The sequence below is a fragment of the Pimephales promelas genome, chromosome 17 (assembly GCF_988280905.1).
Source record: "Pimephales promelas chromosome 17, fPimPro1.hap1.1, whole genome shotgun sequence".
NCBI lineage: Eukaryota > Metazoa > Chordata > Actinopteri > Cypriniformes > Leuciscidae > Pimephales > Pimephales promelas.
Genome location: NC_142785.1, coordinates 24,223,131 through 24,248,118, shown reverse-complemented (window position 1 = coordinate 24,248,118; position 24,988 = coordinate 24,223,131). Strand labels below are relative to the sequence as shown.

The 24,988-nt window shown below is 36.4% G+C and overlaps 5 protein-coding genes across 6 annotated transcripts in view; 3 read left to right on the top strand and 2 right to left on the bottom strand.

Moving 5' to 3' along the window:
* Nucleotides 1-2,294, bottom strand: part of nrap (nebulin-related anchoring protein) — a 17,424-nt gene extending 15,130 nt beyond the window's left edge. Inside the window, exons 1-2 of one of the 2 annotated variants that reach the window (XM_039665024.2) lie at nt 348-2,294; nt 35-129 (exon numbers count right to left, since the gene is read on the bottom strand). In XM_039665024.2, coding sequence (XP_039520958.2) covers nt 35-129; nt 348-419 — 167 coding nt within the window. In that variant the 5' untranslated portion in view covers nt 420-2,294. Of the gene's footprint in view, nt 1-34 lie in introns of both variants that reach the window. The other variant, XM_089122219.1, reaches the window with a different exon arrangement.
* casp7 (caspase 7, apoptosis-related cysteine peptidase) lies at nt 2,274-11,343 on the top strand. Its single transcript, XM_039665023.2, has 7 exons — nt 2,274-2,424; nt 3,400-3,519; nt 5,437-5,579; nt 6,181-6,309; nt 7,340-7,515; nt 7,717-7,855; nt 9,581-11,343. The coding sequence occupies exons 1-7, from the start codon at nt 2,393-2,395 to the stop codon at nt 9,805-9,807; spliced, it is 966 nt and encodes a 321-aa protein (XP_039520957.2). The 5' UTR covers nt 2,274-2,392; the 3' UTR covers nt 9,808-11,343.
* LOC120474597 (putative E3 ubiquitin-protein ligase TRIML1) lies at nt 10,019-22,670 on the bottom strand. The gene is made up of 7 exons (XM_039665017.2): nt 22,559-22,670; nt 15,514-15,707; nt 15,340-15,435; nt 15,000-15,233; nt 14,070-14,089; nt 13,658-13,800; nt 10,019-13,482 (listed from the first exon to the last, which is right to left on the bottom strand). Exons 2-7 carry the CDS (start codon nt 15,532-15,534, stop codon nt 12,905-12,907), a joined length of 1,092 nt encoding a protein of 363 aa, XP_039520951.2. The 5' UTR covers nt 15,535-15,707; nt 22,559-22,670; the 3' UTR covers nt 10,019-12,904.
* plekhs1.4 (pleckstrin homology domain containing S1, tandem duplicate 4) lies at nt 17,246-21,640 on the top strand. The gene is made up of 9 exons (XM_039665022.2): nt 17,246-17,316; nt 17,924-17,957; nt 18,038-18,132; nt 18,223-18,338; nt 18,705-18,839; nt 19,563-19,638; nt 19,753-19,809; nt 20,252-20,351; nt 20,440-21,640. The coding sequence occupies exons 2-9, from the start codon at nt 17,951-17,953 to the stop codon at nt 20,493-20,495; spliced, it is 642 nt and encodes a 213-aa protein (XP_039520956.2). The 5' UTR covers nt 17,246-17,316; nt 17,924-17,950; the 3' UTR covers nt 20,496-21,640.
* On the top strand, nt 21,749-24,988 carry LOC120474596 (pleckstrin homology domain-containing family S member 1). The gene is made up of 12 exons (XM_089122223.1): nt 21,749-21,954; nt 22,371-22,468; nt 22,577-22,695; nt 22,775-22,927; nt 23,157-23,235; nt 23,474-23,593; nt 23,670-23,758; nt 23,884-23,940; nt 24,072-24,167; nt 24,377-24,469; nt 24,579-24,711; nt 24,792-24,988. The coding sequence occupies exons 2-12, from the start codon at nt 22,400-22,402 to the stop codon at nt 24,858-24,860; spliced, it is 1,077 nt and encodes a 358-aa protein (XP_088978349.1). The 5' UTR covers nt 21,749-21,954; nt 22,371-22,399; the 3' UTR covers nt 24,861-24,988.

Below are 24,988 nucleotides of genomic sequence, written 5' to 3'. Positions count from 1 at the left end.
AATAAATGAGATTCGAGCAAAAAATTACACTTACACTTTGCAGTATGGCCTTTTCTGATGGCTCACAAAATTATTGGCAGTCAGAACCATTTTACAGTCCTCACAGTGAAAACATGACTTGTGCCAATTCTGAAAGAGAAAAGAGGGACATTTCATGCAGAGCGTGAGAAAATGAAAAGAACTGAATACAATTCCTCCTTCTGAAAATCTGTCCAATTTTAATTGGTCCAACGTAGTCTTGCTCACACCATAGAAAACATGGATAGACTTAACTTTAAAATACATTATCTCATTATAATGATCTATGGACTATCGTTTTAATTGAGACACACGTGGTAAAGCCTTACCTGACCGATAAGATTGATCTTCTCCGCTGGGTACACCACAAACCCGCACCTGGCACACTTTTGAACATTCATAATTGTATCCAATTAAGATGGCAACTCCAGAGAAATATAAAAACAACTTGTACAAACAGTCAGTACAGGAAAGCAAGGCTTCCCAGACAGTCCCTTGTTCCCACTTGAGTCTCAGTCTCTGTCCTGTGTTAAACTTAGATGTGCTCTCTGACAGAGACCCTGTCTACATGTCAGTGGGTGCAGACTGAGTTCCGCCCCTCTTTAGCTGTTGCCAGTCAGCTGACTGGTTGACCAGCTGTCAGTTACATTGAGAGATGTCACTGAATTGTGATCACGGTGTTGTTCTCTTTGAGTACATTAGTCAGAGCCTTCAGACATGCTCTAAATAGGTGAATGAAGTCACGGCTAGATTGGCCATTGCACATGATATGAATGCCTTATAGTTTCTAGAAGCATATCATGGCTTTCCGTCATTTTCTCAAATAAGATTTAATTGTTCATGCTGTTATATACAACATAACTTTAAGATATCGTGATTAAGTCATTCTCAAAATATGGTGACATGATGTCCACTGACAGTCATTACAAATATTTAAAATATAACAGAAATCCTGTATAAAAAGCATCCTTCTATAATTTTATGAAATAATATAAAATGTTTGACTCTAGAGTACATCATTTTGCATATTTCTACTCCCCTGAGATTTACAGTTTTACATTTTTTACTAATTTTGTTTTTCTTATAGGTTAATTACTGCAAATCCGAACAAAATTAACAATATAAGTAACTCTTAAAAGTTATAATATAAATTAGAATGTCTGTTCTTATCTCATGTCATTGGTGTTATAAATGTTAAAAAAGTATTCTGTAAATACAAAAAGTTATTTCCAAAATCAAATGTCAGAAGATGAAACCGTGCACATTTATTAATCATTATGGGATAAACAGCTATTTATTTACTTTAAATTGAATTTAATGGGGATACTTATTGAATTTGTATTTCTAAATAAAATAAACAAATAAGTCAAGTTGTCCCTAATGAATAGAAGGTCAATAGTGTCATAGCCCTGTTAGTAAATAACTTTTATGTTAAATTATTAAATGTAAATTAGCCATTAAATTAACTATGCAACTGTAACCTTTGTAGCACATTTGCATATTAAATGTGAGAATATTATTTATTTATTTTTTTTAAATAAAAAGGAAAACATACTTCAATGCCATGTTCAGACCTATTGGCCTAGACCAGTTGGCATTTAATGAAAAAGCTATGGGAGGGAATGCCATAACAAGACACAGCCCTGGGCGCATATATATTTCTTTATGAATTCATCGCCATATAAACGTAAGCGCATTTGTATATTTCTTTATGAGTTCATCGACATAAACGTAAGCCTAAATGTAGCCTATTCAAAAGTTTCCCCTTGTTTAGTCTTTTGACATTGTGGGCCCTTTGTTGGACGAAATGCATGATGGGATACGCGAAGCCTCGAATACCGCTTCGGGGTCATGTTCGGGGTGTGGGTTTAGTCTACACTGCACTTTGGCATTTTTAAGACATTTGACAGGCTTGCGCAATTAATTACTTACTGTAGTAGCGTGCACGCGCTCTCAAGTGTAGGATAGGGCAGCAGTTCAAGGAGGTGTACGTGGAAGTTCATCGCCATGGTTCCCTCGTCAGCTTCGATCTCCCTATAAACATTGGGTTTTGACAAAAACATAAATAACACCTGCTCACACGTTGTTATTATTATAATTATTGGAATGTATAAAATACATTTAAATCCATAAATAAATACTGTTTATGTCTGACTATCATGTTTCAGTTGTTTGAATTATATTCTATTGAATTATATTCTACAGGAAGTAATGAGCACAATAGTTGTCACTTCATCTGGGACTGTTTCTTTAAATACATCAGACACACTCAAGAGTCTCAGACTGGAAGTGGAAGCTCGGTATGCATTTGGAAGTACCCTAGTTTCATTTTCTCAGTGTAACGTTTGTGTCTTTGGACTTATTTGGGAGAACAATGAGCAAAACAGAGGCTGGTCCGACAGAAATGTAAGTTTCGAGAGTAACGATAGAAACGTTAGTAATGTTATGAAAACATTAAGCTGCTGAAACATATTGTTTATGGACTTAGCTACTGTTACTGTAAGTCAAATTCTGCATTTAATTAATATTAAGCACTGCAGTATTACGAAATAAAAATGTATAGGCTATTTATAGGTTTGTAAACTAATTAGGTTTGTTCTGCTATTTAAATGTTAAACATTCGAATCACTTTAGAAAGACGTCAAGTCAACTTGTCTCGACGTAAACGCGACAAGTTTGTCATCGGAAAGTTTAAGTGAGAACTTTATAGCTAGTAAAAGTGTTAGCTGTAGAAGAACAGGTTAAATATATCACGTAAATGACTAAAACTATATTAGCATCGATAATTGCTGAAGTAATTGTATTACAGTAGCCTAGTATATGCCCGGCCTGTGGTTGTTAACGCGGTGAACCTGTGACTACACGTCATAGCTCATCCGCTCCAACAATAACTCATACATACATAATGGTTTTATTTATCCTCTGAGCCATAAATAAAAGATTTTTAAAGATTTTTTTTTAAATTAGACATCCAGTTGAGATAACACCACAAAGTGAAAGTGAAAGTGAATTTACTGAGTATTAGAAAAATAATATTAGCTATAGCTACTGTTTGAAAGGGACTAAATAAATTTACTATATAAACAGTTGTACAGTTATCTACTTGTTAAATCTTGGTGAATAATAGATCTTCAAACAGATTAAGAACTTTTATTTTAATGTCCATGGTAGACAATATCGAGTAGGCTACCCTGATATATTTTTTGTTGTTGCTGGAAATTACAGTGGAAAATCATTGTAGGGAAAAGGTGACAACATGTCAAAATAATTATCAGTATAACTTGTTGATAACCACAGTTTCAGCCTGTCAGGAATTCCACATGGTTAGCCTACTTTATTTCCCCAAAGTTACTGATCAGTAAGCTTTCATTCTTGCTCCAGAATGGATAAAGAAACCCCTGCTGCTGAGAGTAAGGTGACGGAGGAGGACCAAGAGAAGAATGGAGGAGGAGATGTGGCAGATGCGAAACCTGACCGCAGAGGGAGATTTATCCTTTTTGGGTGAGATTGTGTTTTCTGTAATCAATCCAATCATCCATCCATCTGTCCATTTGTCTGTCTGTCTGTCCATCCATCATCCATTAATTTATGAAATGTGCAGATACTAACTATGACTATTGACCAAACTATTGACCAAACCTGGCTGTTTTTTATTTGAGAAAAACATTTGTGATCACTGATGACCAATATTAAAAAAGTTGAAAGCAGTGTTCTGGTGTTAAAGGTCATGTCATACACTAGGTGGCGCCACAGTCCTCTTTGTAAATGACATGGCTACTGTAACTCTTGCATCATATTGGCAATATTTGAATGTGGGTTGAGATGTTCATAATAATGTTTCATTGCTTTTCAATATGAAAGAACCTGCATATTAGAATTATACCAGTCTACTTTCTTTGTGAATAAACATATTCATTTATGTAAAGAGACTGTACATTTGATGGCACTTTCGAGTTTTCTTGCTCTGAGTAACAGCCCTAATATGTAAGTGTGATAGTATGTTTGTCAGTAGAGGTGTGCTGATGTCCTGCATGACCTTGGTCGATGGGTTTGAATAGCCCTTTCGAAAGCTCTGGGGATTGGCGTGTGTGCTGACTCAGGTAGCGTGCGCCGTCCCTGCCCAGCGGAGCCACCACTCCACTCTTTATAGAGTATAGAGCATGCCAGGACCCTAGCACAGACCACACCGCACAACAAGGAAAAAATCCACCCAAAAGTTTGGGCCAAATTCAGTAGATCTAGAAGGAAGAGAAGAACTTTTCAATGCAGAGTGGCGTACCATTTAATGAAGAGCCCAGGTAGGAGAACCGTCAAATGGTATATGAGGTAGGGTTTAGTTGGAGTGGGGTGGGGGGTGTCCCACATCACATGGGAGACCTGTGATTCACTCCACTGTTCTTGTGTGCTAGAGAGTGTGTATAGGCATGAACCCATTGTTGTGGTTGGGTAACATGATGACTTCTGGAATACTGGCACATATTGTACATCCAGTGGCCACTGTGGCCTTCTAATCTGGACGGATTCTTTGGAAATTTGACAAGGGAGAAATGAGATGTTTGTGACAATTTTGCTTCAGGCATGTGGAATATTATTTCTTTGGGACACCATGCAGCTAATATTATGATCGATAAAGGGATTTAATTGTCTTCATGATATCCTGGTTAGCTGCCAAATCCTATTCTCTGATGGGCGTGGGTTGTATTTTCCTTGAGGTTGGATTGAGCTTTTTTTAAAATTATTTTGATGTGTACCTACTAATGTCTCTTATATTACACTTTATTTTAAGGTGTCTTTGTTACACTGTGATTTTACAGAGTAGTGAGTAATATTAAGTAACTATATGTACTTACTATAGGGTAAGGGTTTGGTTTAGGGTTAGTTGCATGTAATTATACATAATTTATAGTTATTAATATAGTTACTATATGTAACAATGACACCGTAAATAAAGTGTAACCATATGTGTGTATCTGTATATATGTAAGCAATAAGGTACGAGAGGCTGTGCAACCCCTTCAGCCGTTACTTATTCACGATACAGCACTTGCCTTTTATAAAACGGTTGCCACACAATATTGAATTGAAAAAAACCCAATGTATTAGTTCAACTTTCTTGAAGTAAAATCACTAAAAGCCGTTCTTCCGCTAGAAAAAATAGTCCCTGAACGTGAACAGCAACAATGCATGAAAGCTCAAATAAAAACAACATTGCGCAGCGAACCGATCAATAGAACCGTTGGGTGAAGCGGTCATAGCCGTGTTTTATCGTGAATAAAGCATAGCTCTTGTCTTGACCAATCAGAATCAAGGATTCGAACTAACCGTTTTATAAAAAAGCAATAAGGTAAGTTTTATAAATAAATATATAGAATGATGGTCCTGTAATAGATTGGTTAACTGTCCATCTCTGTCTCTCAGTAAGAAGAAGGATGGGAAGTTGCAATCTACTGAAAGCCATTTCAGGATTGTTTCACCAACATTCCAGTATAAGATGAGCCACCAGAGCCGGAGCATTGGCAAGTGCATCATCATCAACAACAAGAACTTTGATGATAAGACAGGTGAGTCTTCATCTGCATGACTTTTTGTGTTGAACAATCAATATTAAATTGCTTATTGCTTTAATTGGCACATCCAGCAAAAAAACACCTGAATATATTGCTTATAATACATACTGAACTGTTTTAATTATTATGAGCCTCTACCTAAAAGTTAATATCCTGTTCATTATTGGTAAACAAAAATAAAACAAAAATGAATGCCATCATTCTGCATTGATTTTTGTCAATTATATCAATGATATGAAGTTTTTTATTTTTCTGAAAACATTTAACAACAAATGATTTGTTAAAAAATGAGATGTAAAATTAAAAAAAATCAGATTTGCTCCCCTTATATTGTTGCAAAAGTAAACAAACAAATTACTTTTATTATAAAGTAAAAAATATTAGGATACTAAAGAACGACAATGAGTCAAAAAAGAAAATCTACTTAGTACACAATTAAACTTGTTAATAATAACTATAGTTTCTGTACAAACACTACAGGCATTAGTGACTGTCTTTAAAAGATTTACAAGAAAATAAAACTGTTGAATGTAGGTAGTTACTAGATCGATGCTCAGTTACATTAATGGCGCTAACTTTATGCTCTGTGTTTAAGGGATGAATGTACGCAATGGCACAGATCGGGATGCTGGAGAGCTGTTCAAGTGCTTTAGAAGCTTGGGTTTTGAAGTTTGCATCTACAATGACCAGACCTGTAAGAATATGGAGCGTCTACTTAAAGAAGGTGAGTGGCCAAAATATTCATCTTTACCCCTGACCATTAAAATGTCACATCCGGTTTACAAATTAGGCTTACATAATTCTACTGGGATTATATTACAAACATGAAATATAAGAACACATGTATGTGAGTATTATATGTCAGTAAGATCCAGAAAAGTATTTAAAACTGGTTGGGCTGCCTGATTGCTGGAAAATTGCATAATGGCATATGTTATTTTGATTGTTGTTTGTGTAAAGTTTTGTTCCAAAACCCATTGAGCTGCCTCACAGTCACCTGACTGATTACAAAAGCACCTGCTTTCTAATGCACTATAACCATCATGAAACCACATAAATGACCGTTTTGGGTTGGTCTACATATGTTGTTAAGTGTTAGTGTGTCTCTTAGCTAATTACATCAGAGGTATACATTATAATATATATATACAATTATTAGCTAATATAATCAGTTTTAATGACACCAATGGAACAATTCAGTATTGAATCAGCTGCCCTCTAATGTGTAGTGGCCCAAATTACCCCCTGCTGTTGGCAAACTCACAGTTTGTCTACATTAAGATAAATTAAAGCGTAGCGTCAGTTCTGGCAGGTCACATTAGTCAAGCTTGCATCAGTGACTCTCAGCTGATACACGTTTACCTATGGGAATTTGATGCCTATCACAGTATTATCAGCACCTATCGCGTTTCTCAGAAGCTAATTTCTCCTCTATCTCCAGCTCCTCCTCTCGTCCAGTCAGTATGGCATTCTGATTCCCCTTGAATCAGTATAAAATCTCGAATTATGTTGTACTTCAAAATCTTGAATTAATGATATCTGCAAAACATTCATGTTGGTGCTGTTCTGTTTACCCTATTGCTGCTCTCCTTGCTTTTATCCATGCTCTTATCTTATCCATCCAACCATACCGCCAAACCTAACTGTATCCTGATTGTCAATCGTATTTGACGATAGTGGTCCTGACAGAACTAAAGTTTAACAAAACAGTTTTTTTTTTCTTCTCTCACATATTTTGTCTGTATGTATTTCAGTCTCAGAAGAGGACCACAGCGACAGGTCCTGCTTCGCCTGCATCTTGCTGAGCCACGGCGAGGAGGGCATGATTTACGGCACGGATGGAGCCATTCCCATCAAGAGCATGACCTCGCTCTTCAAAGGAGACATGTGCAAGAGCCTCGTGGGCAAGCCAAAGCTCTTTTTCATCCAGGTAAGAGGAGCAGGGCTACAGGAGGATTTGGGGAAGAGAAAGGATGATGAGGAAGAAGTGAAGGAGGAGAAATTGGAGCAACTCCAGACAACGGTGTCTATTGTTTTAATGCTATTTCAGTCCCACCATACCCGGAGTGAACCTGTTTTTTGAAGTGCACTCTAGGCAGATATTGACATGGCCGTGTGTTTTCACCGGCAGGCTTGTCGGGGTTCAGAATTTGATGATGGCATACAGACTGACTCAGGGCCGTCCAATGACACGATAGAGACAGATGCCAATCCAAGACACAAGATTCCGGTAGAGGCAGACTTCCTGTTCGCATATTCAACTGTGCCAGGTAATTTTTCTTCTCTTTGTCATGGAATGCAGGATGTTTTGTCTCAGAGGGTACCATGAAAAAAATGGCAAGAAAATTTCTTCTTTTTAGTGACTCAAAAATATATAGTATGAGCAAAGATTACTTTTATGATTCAATCAAAAAGAATCACAAACGAAGGAGTTGATAAATATATAAACATATAATGTTACAAACGATTCCTGATCTTTTTAACTGTCTCTGTTTCCACAAAAGTAATAATCGGCACAACCGTTTTTAACTTTGATAATAGTAAAAAAAAAATGTTTCTTGAGTGCCAAATCAGCATCAGAATGATTTCTGAAGGATCATGGGACGCTGAATCCTGGGGAAGTGGTTGCTTGAAATTCAAGTACATAAAAATATGACTTTTTTTTTTTTTTCAAATAAATGCATCCATAATGAGCATAAGAGGCTTCTTTCATAAAAAAACAACAACTTTTGAACAGAAGTGTATATTTGTACAAGTGTGTTTCATATTTAAAGGTGCAGTGTGGGATTTTTAGCGACATCTAGCGGTTCGGTTGCGAGTTTGCACCAGGTTTGCAATAAGGGCTCAGCCCACTGCTCACCCCTCCCTTTCGAAGAAGCTACAGTTGCTAAAACGGCTGAGAAAGGAGTGTGTAAGACAAGAGTGTGTAACATTGTCATTGTTTCTGTACCACAGTCTATTATAAACCACATCATGGATAAAGTTTTACCAAGCCATAGTCAGGTGAGGATCAAGGGTCTTAATATATAATATAATATAATAAAATAAAATATAATATAATATAATAATAGTAATCAGCTGATTGCCTCAAAACGTAACCAGCAGCACATTTCTCCCAACATAGCAAACAAACCCATAATACGGCGAAGGAGGAGAACCACATGAAACTATCCAGCTATATATGTTTTCTAACGGGGTAGTAAAAGTTTAGCTGGCTAATATGAGGTGTTACTGTGGACAGTACTGAACTGGGTAAAGCGTAGCCTTGTTTATACTCGACACGTCCGCATGAGCCCAAATATGCAAGCGGCAAAAATGACATGATTGTAACAGCCCGCGCCTCCGCATCCCATAGACACCATTTACTACACACAATAGGCTTTTTTCTCTGATTTTGAAAACTCTTCGCGATCGTCTTAGATCTCTTACAAGATCGACGGGTTAGTGATTCCCGTAACATATTGTTTTGAGGTCAATGACATGAGTACTAATAAGCTGTCTCACGAACGCAACAGCACATTTATCCCCACATAACAAACCCATAACACAGCGAGGGAGAACTAAGTTGCATGAAACAATCCCAACTACATATTTTACACCACTCACAAGGGAAAAGTCACTACTCACGGTGTTTATGGCTAGCTTCCAGTTTTCTGCTGCTTCTCTTCCAAGGTAGTGATGAAACATGATTCCTGCGGTTATGGAGATAGAAATGTCTCATTCTAAGATAATAAAAACATTACGGTTCATTAAGTTCTTTATACACCACTGAAAACATAGTTATGGATGTCATATTGCAATTCTGTTAATAGATACTCAACTTTTTTACACATTGCACCTTTAAGCGAAATTGATATTAAAACAGAAATATATGACAATTGAATCAATTTGAATCAAGTCAAGAGGTTGTGAATCTAAAAATCTCAATCTGATTAGATACCCATCCCTGGGTACATCCTGTTGGTTTTAACATTCTTCCACATTTGTTCTCACAGGTTACTACTCCTGGAGGAATCCAGGGCGAGGGTCCTGGTTTGTCCAGGCCCTCTGTAACGTTCTTGATGAGTTTGGCAAGCAACTTGAGATCATGCAGATCCTCACACGGGTCAACTACAAGGTGGCCACCAGCTTCGAGTCCTGGTCAGAGGACCCTCGTTTTAGCGAGAAGAAACAGATACCTTGTGTGGTGTCCATGTTGACTAAAGAGCTCTACTTCAACTGATCGGAGTCGACCATCTTCACATGCTGTGCTCCGTCTGCCTTTTCTCAGCACACAAGGACATTATAGTAGAACACTTTTAATTTGTTATCTTTTAGCAGTAAATATTAACAGAATTGTTATCCTTTTTTGTCATTGATCCGCCATAAGGAGGGAAACCTCAGTCTAATACTTGAGCAAAATATTTTTACGGTGCACATTTTTGGATGGCAGGCAGCAAAGACACATCAGGTGTACAAAGACTGACCACTGACTGAATTCACTCGACCAAGTGGTCACAACATTCAAGGATAATCCCAGATGGAAGTTTGTGTGTGAAAGCAATTTTTACCTGTTATGCTGTGCATCCAGACACGGAAAAGGTCTTCCTCTGTGCTACTTCCTGTTCCAGTTCACTGCCTTCTCAGTGCATGTTCTATTTCAACTTCCTCAGAGTATTCCAGAAAACAGTGATGTCATGTATGATCTTTGTCAACTGGCAGTGTAAAATATCCATGTTGCTTTGCCAACTTTGAAAGTTTGCTGCCCTTTTTAACCTACAAGATACAACTCTTTTTGGATATGAATGAAAAAATCTTTGTTAAAAATGTATATATGGTGCTTGAAAAAGACACGCCATATCACAAACAAAAAAAAATTGCTGTTGTTCTGTTTTATATTTATAAGTAGAAAAACTATAACTCTATTTATAAATGACCATTTGTAGCATTTCAGTTTGGTTTGGTTTGGTTTGGTTATTCCAGAATGCTCTTCAAAGGGGGTCAGAGAAAGAGCATGTATGGAAATGGAGTGACAAATAGTGAAGTAATGCTGACACCTGACTGGTTTTAGAAGCTATTCATTTATCCCTCGCTGGTTAGTTTGCATTCACTGTAAAAAACTAAATCAGATCTTCATGCATCCCATGTATTTTGAGCACACTGTAGCTTTAAAGTCTTCATGCAGTATTTACTGATGTTTTGTACCGAATCCGTCGATAATCTACAGAGGCAGCTATTGAATTACTGGTGACCATTTTAACCATTTATCATCCATCTGACCTAACGTGCTGTTTGAACCTGGATGGAAGGTTCTGATGTGTTCAGAGCTTGTCTTTGATTTCGTCCTACATTTTTTTTTTCTTCCTTTTGGTTCTTCCTGTATTCTCATTCTCAGTTATTGATTGTTCATTCAGATCACACACTAAATCTGCCAGCCTGTGCAAGCAACCAGAAAGGCCTTCTTTTCTTTATGCATGGATTATTAGTGAAGTGCTCAAACTATATTAAAGGAAATGTCAGCTCCACGTTTTGAAATGGAAAACGATTTTTATTTAGAAATTTATACCACATCGATTTTAAATTTAAATGCTTTACTGTGGTAATAGGAATGTTTATAAAAAATACTTGATATTTTTGGCACAAGTGCTCTGATTTTTATTTAATGTTTTTACATTGTGTCAACATTACATTGTATAAAGTGGGGTTGATTTTTGTTTAAATTACTTCAAATGAATGCCTTTGTAAGCCTAATTTTATTGTATTAAAAAACTTTATTGAACTCTTGTCATTTTTTTTATTAATACTTCTAGGCTATGCACTACTCTTAAATTCCCCCTGTGATGAAAATCAAGTATTTTGTCCAGTGATTTTTTAAGACAGTCTAAAAAAAAAATGCAGTTTGAAATCGCTTGTGTTACTTACGTCACAAACTACCTTGTAACCAATCACGTCATCATGTGATGTGACCACATTTACTAAATGAGACAAGGATGTAGAGTTACATTAAGTTATTTTAAGGTGTGACTGATTCTTTTATCAAATATCTCCTTTTGGTGAGTTAAGGTATAAAATGATTGACAGGGGGACGTTTAGAAGTTTTGGGTAAGATGTTTTTGAAACATGTCTTATGTTCACCAAGGATGCATTTATTTGGGAAAAAATACAATACTAAAAACAGTTATACAGGAAAATATCATTACAATTTAAAATAACTTTTTTCTACTTATATATATTATCCTCTCTGCCAATCTGCCTCTACAGCACGATTTCACTATCCAGCTAGATTCTTCCTCAATCACCCCATCAAGGTCAGTTATCGCAAGGTCAGTCTACTCCAAGATTTCTCACTCAGAAATCTTGGAGTAATCTTTGACGATCAGCTGACCTTCACAGACCACATTACAAAGACAGTTAGATCATGCAGGTTTGCTATGCACAACATCAGGACAATCAGGCCTTTCCTAACTGAGCAGGCGACACAGCTTCTTGTCCAGGCCCTGGTCATTTCTAGGCTTGATTACTGCAATGCTCTTCTGGCTGGACTTCCATCATGTGCAACTAAACCTCTACAAATGATCCAGAATGCTCGTCTGGTCTTCTATGAGCCCAAAAGGGCCTACGTCACTCCTCTGTTCATCCCTGTACTGGCTACCACTCACATCAAGTTCAAGGTATTGACACTTGCCTACATATTGACCACAGGATCAGCTCCCTCCTACTTCCACTCATTACTACAAGTCTACATCCCAACCAGAAGCCTACGATCAGTCGCAAGTAGGTTTAGGTGTGGGGTAGGGTAGGGTAGTCTCATATTAACGCTAAAGGATTTATGATGCCTTGGGTTCGCGTGTTATATTAACGATAAAGTGTGCCATGTGCGTAGTATTTCACCGTTTTGTCATATAGCGTCACGTATATGACGCTAAAGGATGAGAATGGGCTGAAATGTAAATGTATTTGCGCTGCAAAACACTTTATATTATTTTCGGGACGAAAGAACAGCATTTATTTGATCTTGTGAAAAATTATGTCTTTACCTTTGGTAAATGTAATGTCTCCTTGCTGAATCAATATATATATATATATATATATATATGACCCCAAATGTTTGAATGGTAATTTAACTTGGGGAAAACATAGTGACATGTAAACTCATATTTTCCCATTTATACTGTACGGTAAAATAATACAAAAAAAGGGCGCCGATGATTTTATACGTTCTAGCAATAATCAAATGAGGAACAAGACAAAGCTAAGGAACATTTTCCGACTGAATCTACACTTAAAAACAACCTCTTTCACATAAATGAACTCAGTCCCAAACCTTCATTGGTTGTCTATCACAAGGTGGGGGAGGATTTCGAGGCATCGCAAATCAGCAGCGGTTTACTATTTGTCCCCTGGTTCTCATGGCCAGGACATACAGCCTGGTAGAGTGTGTCTGTGAAGGTTCCTGCACAAAAACTGTACAAGGGCGTCATGGTGTCTGCCCCCAAGAAACAAATCAAACCTCCCTCTGAGCTGGAGAAGATGCCAATGCTCTGGAAGGTTCTCCCACTTACATGGGTTAGCTCATGGGAAACGCCATTGTGCCAGGCTGTGTAGTCGCCATTGAAATACTCAACACACCATGACGTTGGGCCCCGTCCCAACCAGCAGTCCTCCTCTCGGCCCTTCCTGGGGATTTTAGAGTAAGTGAGGCCTAGTTCCCAGTATGTCTTTCCAGCAACCTGCACTTCCCAGTAGTTGCGAACATCCGTGAAGCTCTTTCGGCTAATCACATTCAGGGTGGTGTCAAATCGAGAGGGATTTTCAGATACTTCCTGCCAGGTATCAGTGTAAGAGACTGAGTCACCCTCAGGGGAAACAATCAGTTTTGGGTGAGCAGAGTCAGGATCCAGAACAACATCTTGGGCATCTGAAAAATGGAAAAATAAGACTCTATAAATAGAAACAAATTCTCTGAGGTGCTAGGTACAGGTTTAGCAGGGGTTAGAAAGATTTAAAAAAAAAACTTTGAAGGAATGTTTGCTTTAGCTGTACATACTAAAGGCACTAGAGTAATTCCCATGTGAAAATGTTAAGATCCTCACAGCTTTGGAAGAGTTTCTTGGTGACAGGAACCTGGGAACGTATGAACAGTAGCAGGTTGATGGTTAAGCAGAGCAGCTGTTCACTCTTAAATTCATCCATCTGTATTAACTCTGGATCGGTCAGCTTCAGAGTCTCCATTATTCTATAAACAAGGAAGAATATGTGCAGAAAAATGAACATGCCAGACAAGAAGGAAGTGTTGTGCAGAAAATTCAGATTGCATGCTTGATTTAATGCTTGGCCCATTTCCGTCCGACAGATTTCTCAAAACAAGAAAAAGTAAAAAAATTCCAGTAACTTTAGAGTGTTGCATACTTATTGCTTATACTAGCTTAAATTTACTTATACTAGCTTAAATTTCCACAATGTGCAAGCTAGAAACCAAATTCCCAAAACTGCAACATTACTTACCTTTCTTCCACCTCTGACATCTGTAAGTAAGAAAGAGGTGGAGATATGAGGGTTGAAAAGGTAAGCTATTTGTAGAACATTCACACTGCAGATGCCTTCATTTATCAATGGAGCAGCACTTTAATCCAAAGCAATTGGCAAAGCAATTGTGCTACAACTTTTTTTTATAAAAAAGTAAAAATATAAATAACAATCTTTCATTCTAAAGACTGATCAGAAATCATGAAATCAATTAATTGATTTTAATTTAATTAAAGTAATTATTGAATTCTACTGATGGCACTACAGTTCTTAATGAGTATGAAAATAATCTATAATTTTGTGGAAAATTCAATTAATCTCTAAAATAGTTTCATAATAGTAAAATAAGTACCTTTTAGTTTTATAATACTCCTTAAGTATAAACATTTTTAATTCTCCAAACTTGACATATTGTTCCCTTATACTTACAGTCGTACGCTGTAAAAAAAATGTTCATGATTTGTAACCACAACATTTTTTCTTTTGTCAAATCAACTTAAATAATTAATGTGGTTCAGATAACATAATATTTTGAGTTTCTGATGATAAAATCAATCTCCTTCATTGTATTAACTAAATTTTTCCATTTGAATGAACTTAAAATTAAGGCAACCAGGTTACTTCATTTTTTTAAGTTAAACCAACAATATTTTTTTCACAGAGTACATGCAAGTATTTTATAGGTAAACTATAATTACAGAATGTTACACTGTAAATTCCTTTTAATTACAATACTTTCCGGGCTGTAATCTAAAGCGTTACCGGAAAAAATACATACTTTCAACGCTGCCTTTATATTTGATGAATTGCATTTGGTGGTCCTATATATAAAATATTTTTGAAATATTTGGTTACTACCTCAGCTATATAGTATTTCCACCAAAAAATGTGCTACAACAGAAAACGCACCTTCTCTTGAGCCAGATGTTGATCTTTCTCCATCTGTGCAGATAGTTCAGCGAGCTGCTGATCGATTTCCAGCGTGAGGCGGTAGCACTTCTCAATGCTGTCCTCAACAGTTCTCTCCATGCCCTCCGTCTCAAGATCCAACTGACTTAGTGTAATTCTAAGATCCTCATCCAAAACCCTCTTCATGTCATCATATTTTTGCTTAATCTTCTTTTTTAGAGTTGCAGTCTTGCTCTGTGGAATAATAAAAGATACTCAAGATACAACAAACCCGACTGCCATATCCAAAGCTTTGCATTTATCGTACTTACAGACGTTAATGGAAGTATCAGCAACTTACATTGAAGTCAGATTGTTTTGACGACAGCTTCTTCATTCGGAAAGCCAGAATGTCTCTTTGTCTCTTCAGGAGCCCCTGATGTTTTATTGGGGTGTCCTTGAATGTGACATTTCAAAAGTCAAAATCAAGTTGAAAATATCCATCATAATGAATAGAAATGAGCTGAAGATTTACCTGGGTTTGTGTCTTCATCATTGACTTCTCAACTCCAATCAACCAGTTCTTCACTTAATAGGTTTGGTTTTCTTTCCAGTCTTGTTGTCCACTGGCAAACGACTAGCCTAAGCCCCAAACTTTGAGCTTTATACTGTACGGTTAGGATGCCAAGAATAGGGGAGGGGTGATGGTCCATCTGTTGTTCCTGTGCCCTGGGAAGTATTCGCATTGTACAACTGTGGTCTGTAAATCTGGCTAAAGGACTGAAGGAGCTGTACTAGGCCTACTGTAGTCTGAATACATTGTGCCCAAAAGAGAAGGGAAGCAGCACTTCTAGCCAAACAAAACATCTATTTATATCACCGTTTCAACAAGTGTTGATGCATGTGTCGCAACAACTAATATTTAGATGTTTAAATCAGGGTGTCCAGTTTAAGGGAAAACTTAACAAGGTTGCTCTTACTGAATCTACAGATACGTTGTAGTTGTAAGTTATAAGTTTTGCATGTTTTACGTTTGCGTGTCGCAACTGGGTCAAATTCTAAATAGTTCAGAAGCACTTATGGAGCAGGTAGCACTAAGTATAGGCTTCAGCCATGACCCTGTTAGCATTTGTAATGACTGATGAATTGCGTATGAGCAGGAATGTTTGGATCGAGGCCTGTGCCAAGCCACCTGCAGCTGCCAATTTCCAGTCACAACTGGCCAATTTCCAGTCACAGTCCCATCAAATGACTATTCAGCCACACACCATTGGATGAGTAGGCGTGCATGGGAACTGACGTGGGTTGGCGATGACTCTTTGATTGAGAACCTTTTAAGTATGGCTGGAAATTAGGGCAGGGGTTTTTACACAGTGTAAGGTAAGGTGTCAGGTTATCATCACCAAGTTTTTTGAAGTTGACTTCTGGAATGTAGAAGAACAATGTTTGTCTGGATTTCACCTTTGCATAAATCATAGAAATATGCTGAAACTGATAGATGTGTTAAACGACACTGTGACCGCACAACAGTACAAGTGTACTTTTCCATCTGCGCTCCGTCTGAGATGAAATGGAAAAACAACAACCTACAGTTATCGCTTACATAAAAAAATACCACATTTTGTATTTTTATGTGAAATCATTTGAGGTAATTTCCTTGGTATTTTATTTCAGAGTAAAAATACTGTCAAAAGTATTTACCAAACACGACAAAATACGTGTTTGGTAATTACTAATTTTCTTCAATACAATGTAATAGTGTTAAAGACCAGAGATTAAGAGCAAATTCATATGCATATGCACATTGTGAGTTAGGTGGAGATTTTTTGTGAGTTCACCTGTGCGTACAAATACAAAATAATCCACACAATTATTAATGAATGAGATCCTAAGGCTCTGTTTGTTTGAAAATCCAGACTATCTCCAGACATCAACTTTATGTAAGTTCAGGGCGGGGCTATCTGTTTTTTTGACCAATGGCAGACGGGAGGTGTTCGGGAAATATATAAGTGGTGGGAGAAGTGACTTCACCTTCAATGTCAGACTGTAAGTCTGGTAATAACATGCAATCTGCACCAATAATGTATATTGCAGAGATAACACATAGTCACACTATTTGAATAGTGAGTACATAAAGTGAGTTTAAACATGACAATAGTGGTTTCTTGTAGACAACTTCTTGCTGCTTTCTATTTGTTGTCCAAGCACAAAACTAAATATGTTTAAATCACCGCCTTCCTTGTGACATCACTTCTAAGGATTCACACCTTGGCATAAACTTCCTCATATTATTTTAATCACATGTTGTGTTCTCACAGACAGGGAGCGTCTATCTCAGGTACAGAAATTGTTTCGTTTTTCTGTCATATAAAATATTACAATCATAATTTTGATTGCTACAGCAGAAGAGGTCAAGCTAAGAAATTGTGTTGTCTGATTTACATAATTTAAGGTAGCATCAATGATAGTGAGCTAAATCAAAATTATTTATTAATATACTACCTGAACAAATATTTCAAACAAAACTATATTTAGGTCAGGAATAGTGTGTGTCCTGGTAAACTCTACTTTATGGGGATAAAAATGTCCCCACAAAGAGGGCAATATTGAAAATCCAAAAACAGCTTATAAATCATACAAAGTGATGTTTTTTTTTTTTTGAAAATGTAAAAATGCAGAAAGTTTTCTTTGCTGGTTTGGGGATTGGGTTAGCGTACGGGGATAGAGTATACAGTTTGTACAGTATACAAATCATTATGTCTAAGGAAAGTCCCCACACAAAACACTTGTGGATGTGGCTTTGGAGGCCAGGTCCTACTGTAACAGTTTAAATGTCCCATTAAAGAACATCTAGAATTTCAAACATTTGGCAGTTGAAATCATTCATCATGCTGAATATGCTAAAGTAACAACAGCTTGTTCTCTTCCTATGCTTATACTCACAGCATTCTATTACTCACCACAACGGTACAATGGCAGGTATGTCCTTTTAAATGTCTCTGATGGACATTATTGTCATAACATAAGGCATATTTTTGATACATGATTCGTCTCTGCAGATAAAACCTATGCATTTTACATACATGGTGCAGAGGAGCAAATTTGTTCTGGATATCTTTACAAATCTCCCCCAGAGAATCTGTTCAAGTCTCAGGTATGTTTCTCTAAAGGAGCAGAACAGGTTCTGTTGAGCATTAATGGGAGACTCCCTTTGTCAATTTCTCTCATGCTGTATTTTTTACAGAAATCGTGGAAACGGAGGTTTTTTGTTCTTCTAAAGTACAGTAACAACATATTCCAGCTTAAGTACTATAAAAATGAAGAAAAGAACAAACCACTTGGAGACATTGACTTGTCTAAGTACGTTCAATAATTGTATGTCACCCCCCCCCCCCAAACACACAAACAACCTGTCTGTCAACCATCCAGAGTACCTTAGCAACATTGTATCTTATCTAACATCATACACTGTAAAAAAAAATGATGTTTAAAAAAGTTATGACGACATATGATTTTACGTTGCTTCATCTCACCAAAAAATGTTAAGCAATTTTCAACTTTCAATTTAAATTTTAAGATGAGTTTAATGTAATTTAAGTTGAAATGACAGAACCATCCAAGTTGATTGTACTTAATATAGTTTGTCTTGACAAACGTTCTTTAAACAATCACTATTGGACAGTAAGGCTGCAGAAGAGAACATCTGTTTTTCTGCCTTTCCTGCAGGATCACATTCATGTTCTTAAAGCCCGAGATGGATAATAAGTGGAACTGGATTCAAAACCATTTCAGATGTTCTCCTTCGTGTGTATTGTTTATTAGAGTACCGGAAAGAGACTTCTTCCTTATCGGAGAAAACAGGTTTGTCCTGAATGTTTTTGCTTTGTTCAATGGCAGTGATTTATTGTTGTTTTTTGTCATAAATTGAGTGAAAATATCTATTGTAATACTTTAGTTTACAGTCCAATTCTAACTATGAACTAGTTGTTTATAAGCATGCATATTAGGATTATTGGCTGTTTATTAGCACGTAAAAAGCACATATTAATGTCTGAATCTGCGTGACTAAATTCTACAACCCTAACCCAATTTCTAAACTTAACAACTACCCAGCCCAAGGCGTCACCTAACTGACGCCTTGGGAAGCATTTTGACCATGCTTCAATATCTGACGCTTTAGGTAACCCTACCCCCAGGGTTTGGGTAACCCTACCCCCACCCCAGACCTAAACCTACCCGCGTCATCTAACTGACGCTAAAGGGCGCCTAAAGCGTCAAATATTGAAGCATGGTCAAAAGGTGACGCCTTGGGGTGAGAATGCGTTGAACTACCTTACTAACTACTATTAATAAGCAGTAATTGGGAGTTTATTGAGGCAAATGTCGTAGTTAATAGATAGTTAATAGTGAGAATCGGACCCTAACCTAAAGCGTGACCATATAACGTGCCTGATACTTTATGATAAATATAGAGATGACTTTTACAGAAACATATTACTTTTTGTCATTTCTATACATAATCATGATATGATCCGACTATTTTAAAATAGTCTCTGAATGATGCAATATAACATATTTGTGCAGTTGGGAGATGGAAAAATGGTTCACTGCTTTATTTGACATCTTAAATAATCGTCCACACAGACTGTTGGATCCCAAGGTAATGTTTTTTACTTTTCTGACTTGAAAATGCATGCATTTCATACATAATTGTGCATGGTCTGCAAAAAAAATGTCTTAGTAGAATAATTTGAATTAAACATCTGTCACGCAGTCATTTGGGTCGAAGAGACACATCTGGGAACTTCCACAGTCAGAAAACGACGAGCAGGTATATTAGCACATAGAAAGGGGTGTCTGCTAAAAATAGGTCTGGTTTGTGGCCAACTGGTATTTTAGGTTTTATGATCCTTAATGATAATAATAAGTCTTTAGAACTTATGGCAAAGTTTCCCAAGTATTTTTTTAGACTAATTATTTGATCACCTAAGGAGAGTGGCACATAAGTTTCAAAAAATGTGAATCAAGATAAGAATGAGAGGTCACCATAATCAGTCTATCTGGCTCTCATTTCTTCAACCCATACTGATTATATCAAACAAGCTTGGGAAACAAAACAAATTTGCTAATTTTAGAAGAAAAAAAATGCTTCTTGTACTGGGATTTATTCAATCCTTTGCTTTGAGTTCACTCCACTTATTCTGATTATTAATGTACTTAGTTTGCAGCTGTTCAGTATCTAATGATATCATCATATATTGTGTTAATGACAGACAGTTGAGTGGGGTCATGAAACATGTGTTACACATGAGCCGCCATCACATGTGACCCATGAGCCCATCTATGATTCTCCTGCAAAATTCAAAAGTAAAGGTATATGCATGCAAACAACACAAGCGGAAATACAAACATATGATCACAAGTATATTAATAGTTTCACTCTTTTTTTTGCCCGAGACAGAATTGAGAACAGAAAGAAACTGCGAAGATAACGACACAGATGAATTGACAGAATGAGTGCAGAAATGTACTCGTGCAGGCTTCATTCTAAACTCCAGCTTCTTTAACTGTTGTTACTGAGTGCTAATTGTTACAACAGTCTGGAAACAAGACTGAATTTAAGATATATTTGTTGTTTTATTTTCACAGTTCAAGTAGTATGTTGAATGTAAGGTTGAACAGGATTCTTATATGCTAATTCATATTTCGTTTCACTGACTTGCACTAATCCAAAGCAAAAGGAATGTTTATACAGTAGCTTTGCATTGGGAACACTTGATATTCATCTCATTTCGTCGATAATGAGACGAATTGCACAAGTTGCATTAATTTACCAAAAATAAAATAAATATGATTAAAGCAAATGACCAAAAGTCAATTATATTAGAACAATGCAGCTTATTATTATTATTTTTTTTAAATATCAGAATGCTTCAGTATAAAGAAAATGATGCAGCTACTGTGTAAATATAGGCTAATAAATGTATATTTAAATATTTTGTTTCAAACAATGTTTCAGTTAGGCCTATATGAAGTTATAATATTACAAATTGTTTCAATACTAATGCATGGTCTTATAAACATTCACCTTGATGTGAAATGTACAGAAAATAAAATCTATAATCTGTTTTAACATGCACACATTTGATTAAAACTATGTTGTGTGTGATATCAAAGTCAATATTTTTCAATATTCAAATGTAAAAGATTTCAGGTATTAATTTTCTTTCATTTAATTTTCTTTCATACCCTGAAATATCCGTTTTTTTTTGTTACTCTGCAAACTCAGTGTATTGCTTTTCTTTAATTCTGTTTTTGTCTTGTACTACGCAGCCTTTTGAAGGTTTCTTATGATAAAAACTTTATACTATATGTTCAATTTATTCCTCAAAATCAATGTTTCCATATATGCTGAAATCATACATTTTCTGAGTAGCTAGTCTTAGTTATGCTGTGACTGATGCTAGATAATTTGTTAATGTTCATTCAAATAGTTAGAAATGTCATGCCATGTTTGCCATTTCTGTTTGTAATATATATAGTTGAATATATATCAGGGCGGGCGGCAGTGGCTCAGTGGTTCATGTGGGTTGTCTAAAAAAACTGAAAGATTGGTGGTTCAATCCAGCAAACAATAAACGGAAAGTGCCTGTTTCAGTGAATATTTGTACTTATTTCTAGTCACAGCTTACTGTAAGTGCATCAGAAACTACATTTGTTTTTGTAGTTTCAAGTTTCCCACAATTCATCAAAGCCATTATGAATACCTAGTTTTTCCTGGAAATTTCTGGACTAATGACCGATACAATCAAAAGGGAGTGACCTTAAACCTGAGATTACATATGACCAGAAACTCCTCCTGTTACCAGCATTACTCTCTGAAAGAAACAAAAGGCCTTAAGCTTCCTCTTAATCTGCCATCATAACACACACGTTGAGAGCTTTTCAGAGGACACTATTTTTACAGAGACACAAGGTAGGACAATAATATTATAGAAAATGGCTACTGTTATGAGGATTCTGCTTTGTGATGCTTGTAAAGAAATAATGCTATTAATAACTAATAAAATAATACTATTCATAACATATTATGAATGAAATATGATGGAGGGTTAATTTCCATAGCATTTTAATTAGTCTTCTCTGAATAGTTTTGTTTTACCAAATCCTAAATGTTGTTTCCATCTGATTGTATCTGAAGTCTGTGCTTAGAGTAAATTTATTTCACATCTATTTTAGCAACAGCGTGAGCAAGTCCAATAAAAATAAAAGTCTAAAATCATTTAGTAAGATGTTATATAACCAAGAAAGACAATTTAATGACAAATTAAATTGAGTGTTAAGCTATCTATGTGTTTAATGTTAATCGGTTTATTCACGTTTCTGCAACAGCAACTGCAAAGTTTTACAAAGAACCAGCAATGCTGGAGGAAGTGTACACTGGATACCTGCACAAGTCCCCTGGTCAACCGGCCTTATTAAAAACCTTTGTACGTCTCATATTGCATTTCAAGTTCAAATTTAAATATCTGCAGTCTGTCAAAGACAGTTTTTATGTTCATGAAACTTAACAGTTTTACCTGGTATATCTGCCACAGAAATCCTGGAAACGCCGTTTCTTTGTGCTCTCCAAGACGGACGAAGACGACTACCATCTGACATATTACACAAACAACGAAAAGAGAGACAAACCTGTGGGAGAGATAAACCTTTCTAAGTAAGTAATAAACTATCACACTTAAAAAAATAAAAACAATATTCTCGCACTATAATGAGAAAGTCTTACTGTTTTAAAGGATCACCTTGATGTTTACTGGCCTAGAGACACATCCGATGCGGGACTGGATTCAGAAACACTTCAAGTGTCCTCCATCCTCTGTGCTGTTCTTGAGGGTGGAAGACGACACACACACACACAGCAGAGACTATTTTCTTATTGGAGAAAACAGGTTTGCAACCATCATTTTGACCATATCTCGCATTGCCGTCACGCACAGTTCCATGAAAGCCAGCAAAAAATAATAATACAAGTCTTCATGAAGTGACTTGGTTTAGAAGAGCAGTAATCATTATACTTCTAAAATAAGTTTTGTTTAAACTTTTAATTTTTATTTCAAAACAACTGATGATGTTTTTTCACCCAAAACATTAGTGGTAAATGTTTTCTGGTATTTTCAGTGATGATGTGGATGGTTGGTGCAAAGCCCTGATTACCCCGAAATCAAATAAACGGAGACATACATTTAACACCATTGAGGTAAACATTAAAATATTTCTCTCTATTCTCTCTCTCTCTATCTTTACACACATGTAACGTATACAGTATATAAACTACCAGTCAAAATATTATTAAAAATTCATATCATTTATTTATTTTCAAGCATTTAAGCATAAGTGTTTTGACCAGTGTTTTAACATCTTAAGAAACCAAAAATCTAAGGGTGTCAAAACTTTTGAGAGGTTGTGCATGCTCACATACTTATCTTTTTCCACAGGACAGCAGATTTGGATCAGATTTAGAGAAGTGTCCAGAACCAAAGTTTGAAGATCAGTCTGATGACCAATATCAATATGTTACCAAGTTCAGCGAGCCTCCAGTACCAGTAGCGCACAAGGTTTTACACATTTACATGTTTCTACACATATGCACACTACTTCCATATGACAAAAACTCAAACTTCAATTTGACAGATTTCAGTTAACGAGGATAAAGATGAGAAGGACAGGAAACAGGATGAATCTCCAGAAAACAGAAATGAATACATGTTCATGGCATCAGTGTAGGTGTTTTAGAGAACTTCTCAACTTAACTAGCATAGTGAAATGTAGGCTACTCTGTTGATAAAATAACATTTTTTGAGAGATTTAATTGAATTGTTCATTTTCTGGGGTCTTTCCTGATAAGGCAAATGGCGTTGGAAGATGTCCAACAGGAGACGGACACTGAATGCATACAGACAAAGTAATTTTGAAGTCTTCTATTCACCTCTTGACATTGCACTATTGTCATCATGGCGGCTTTGAACTGTGTTTTTCTGCTGAATATGTCTAAATGATGTCATTGCTGTTTCACTTTCTTACCTTTTTCCTTAGAATGAGTGCAGATGAGAGACATTCTCTGCCTCGTCTCCTCAACTCCAATGGGAACTGTGCCTCTACAGAGAAGGTCGAGGCGCCTTTAAACAAGAGGTGATTAAACAATAAGTGCATTGTATCAAATGACTTGTTTAATTGTTAGTACACCATAGTGAATACACTTAATATAAAGTGGAACCAACGAAACAATTATTTCAATTTCTTAGTTTCCTTGCTATTTGATTCTCAGCTATGTTTAGCACTAGGTTGTGAAAAAATGTGGCATCTGTTTAATATTGTCAATGCATATTTCTATTCTGTAGTGAAATGCACACACATGTTGAGAAGGAGATCTGCGTTAGTCAAAACAGTCTGAAAAACAGCCTGATCTTGAAACAGGAAGAAGGCAAACCATGGTACCACTCACATTGATACATTATTAGTTACAGTTGTATCCGAATAGAGAAAACTTACGTTGTATTATGTTTCTCATTGTTCTTTGTCTCTCATCCTTTTCCTCTCCAGTGTGTCTGATTGTCGGCAGATTCAGGATTCACATCTATTCCATAAGGGGGATCAAATCCTGGCCTTCAATGACCTGCTAACAGACACAGTAGAAGAGATACAGACATACCTAAGAAGACTAAGCAAGGACAAGGTAAGATAATGATTGCATTTGATGTTTTTCCATCACTAAATTCAGAGATCTATAAATAATGTAACTGAAATTATCTGCAGGTGAAACTCACTATTCGGCGGTTTCCAGGATCCCAGCCTCTGCACTCTGAACCCTTCACATCCCACTGAGGATATGAAACAAAATCGAGTTATTAGAAATATTGTGCACACCTAGTTTCAGATCGAAGGATCTGTTGGAAATTAAAGCTTGTTCATTTGAGTCTAATCATACATGAATGAATGTGAATTGTTTTATT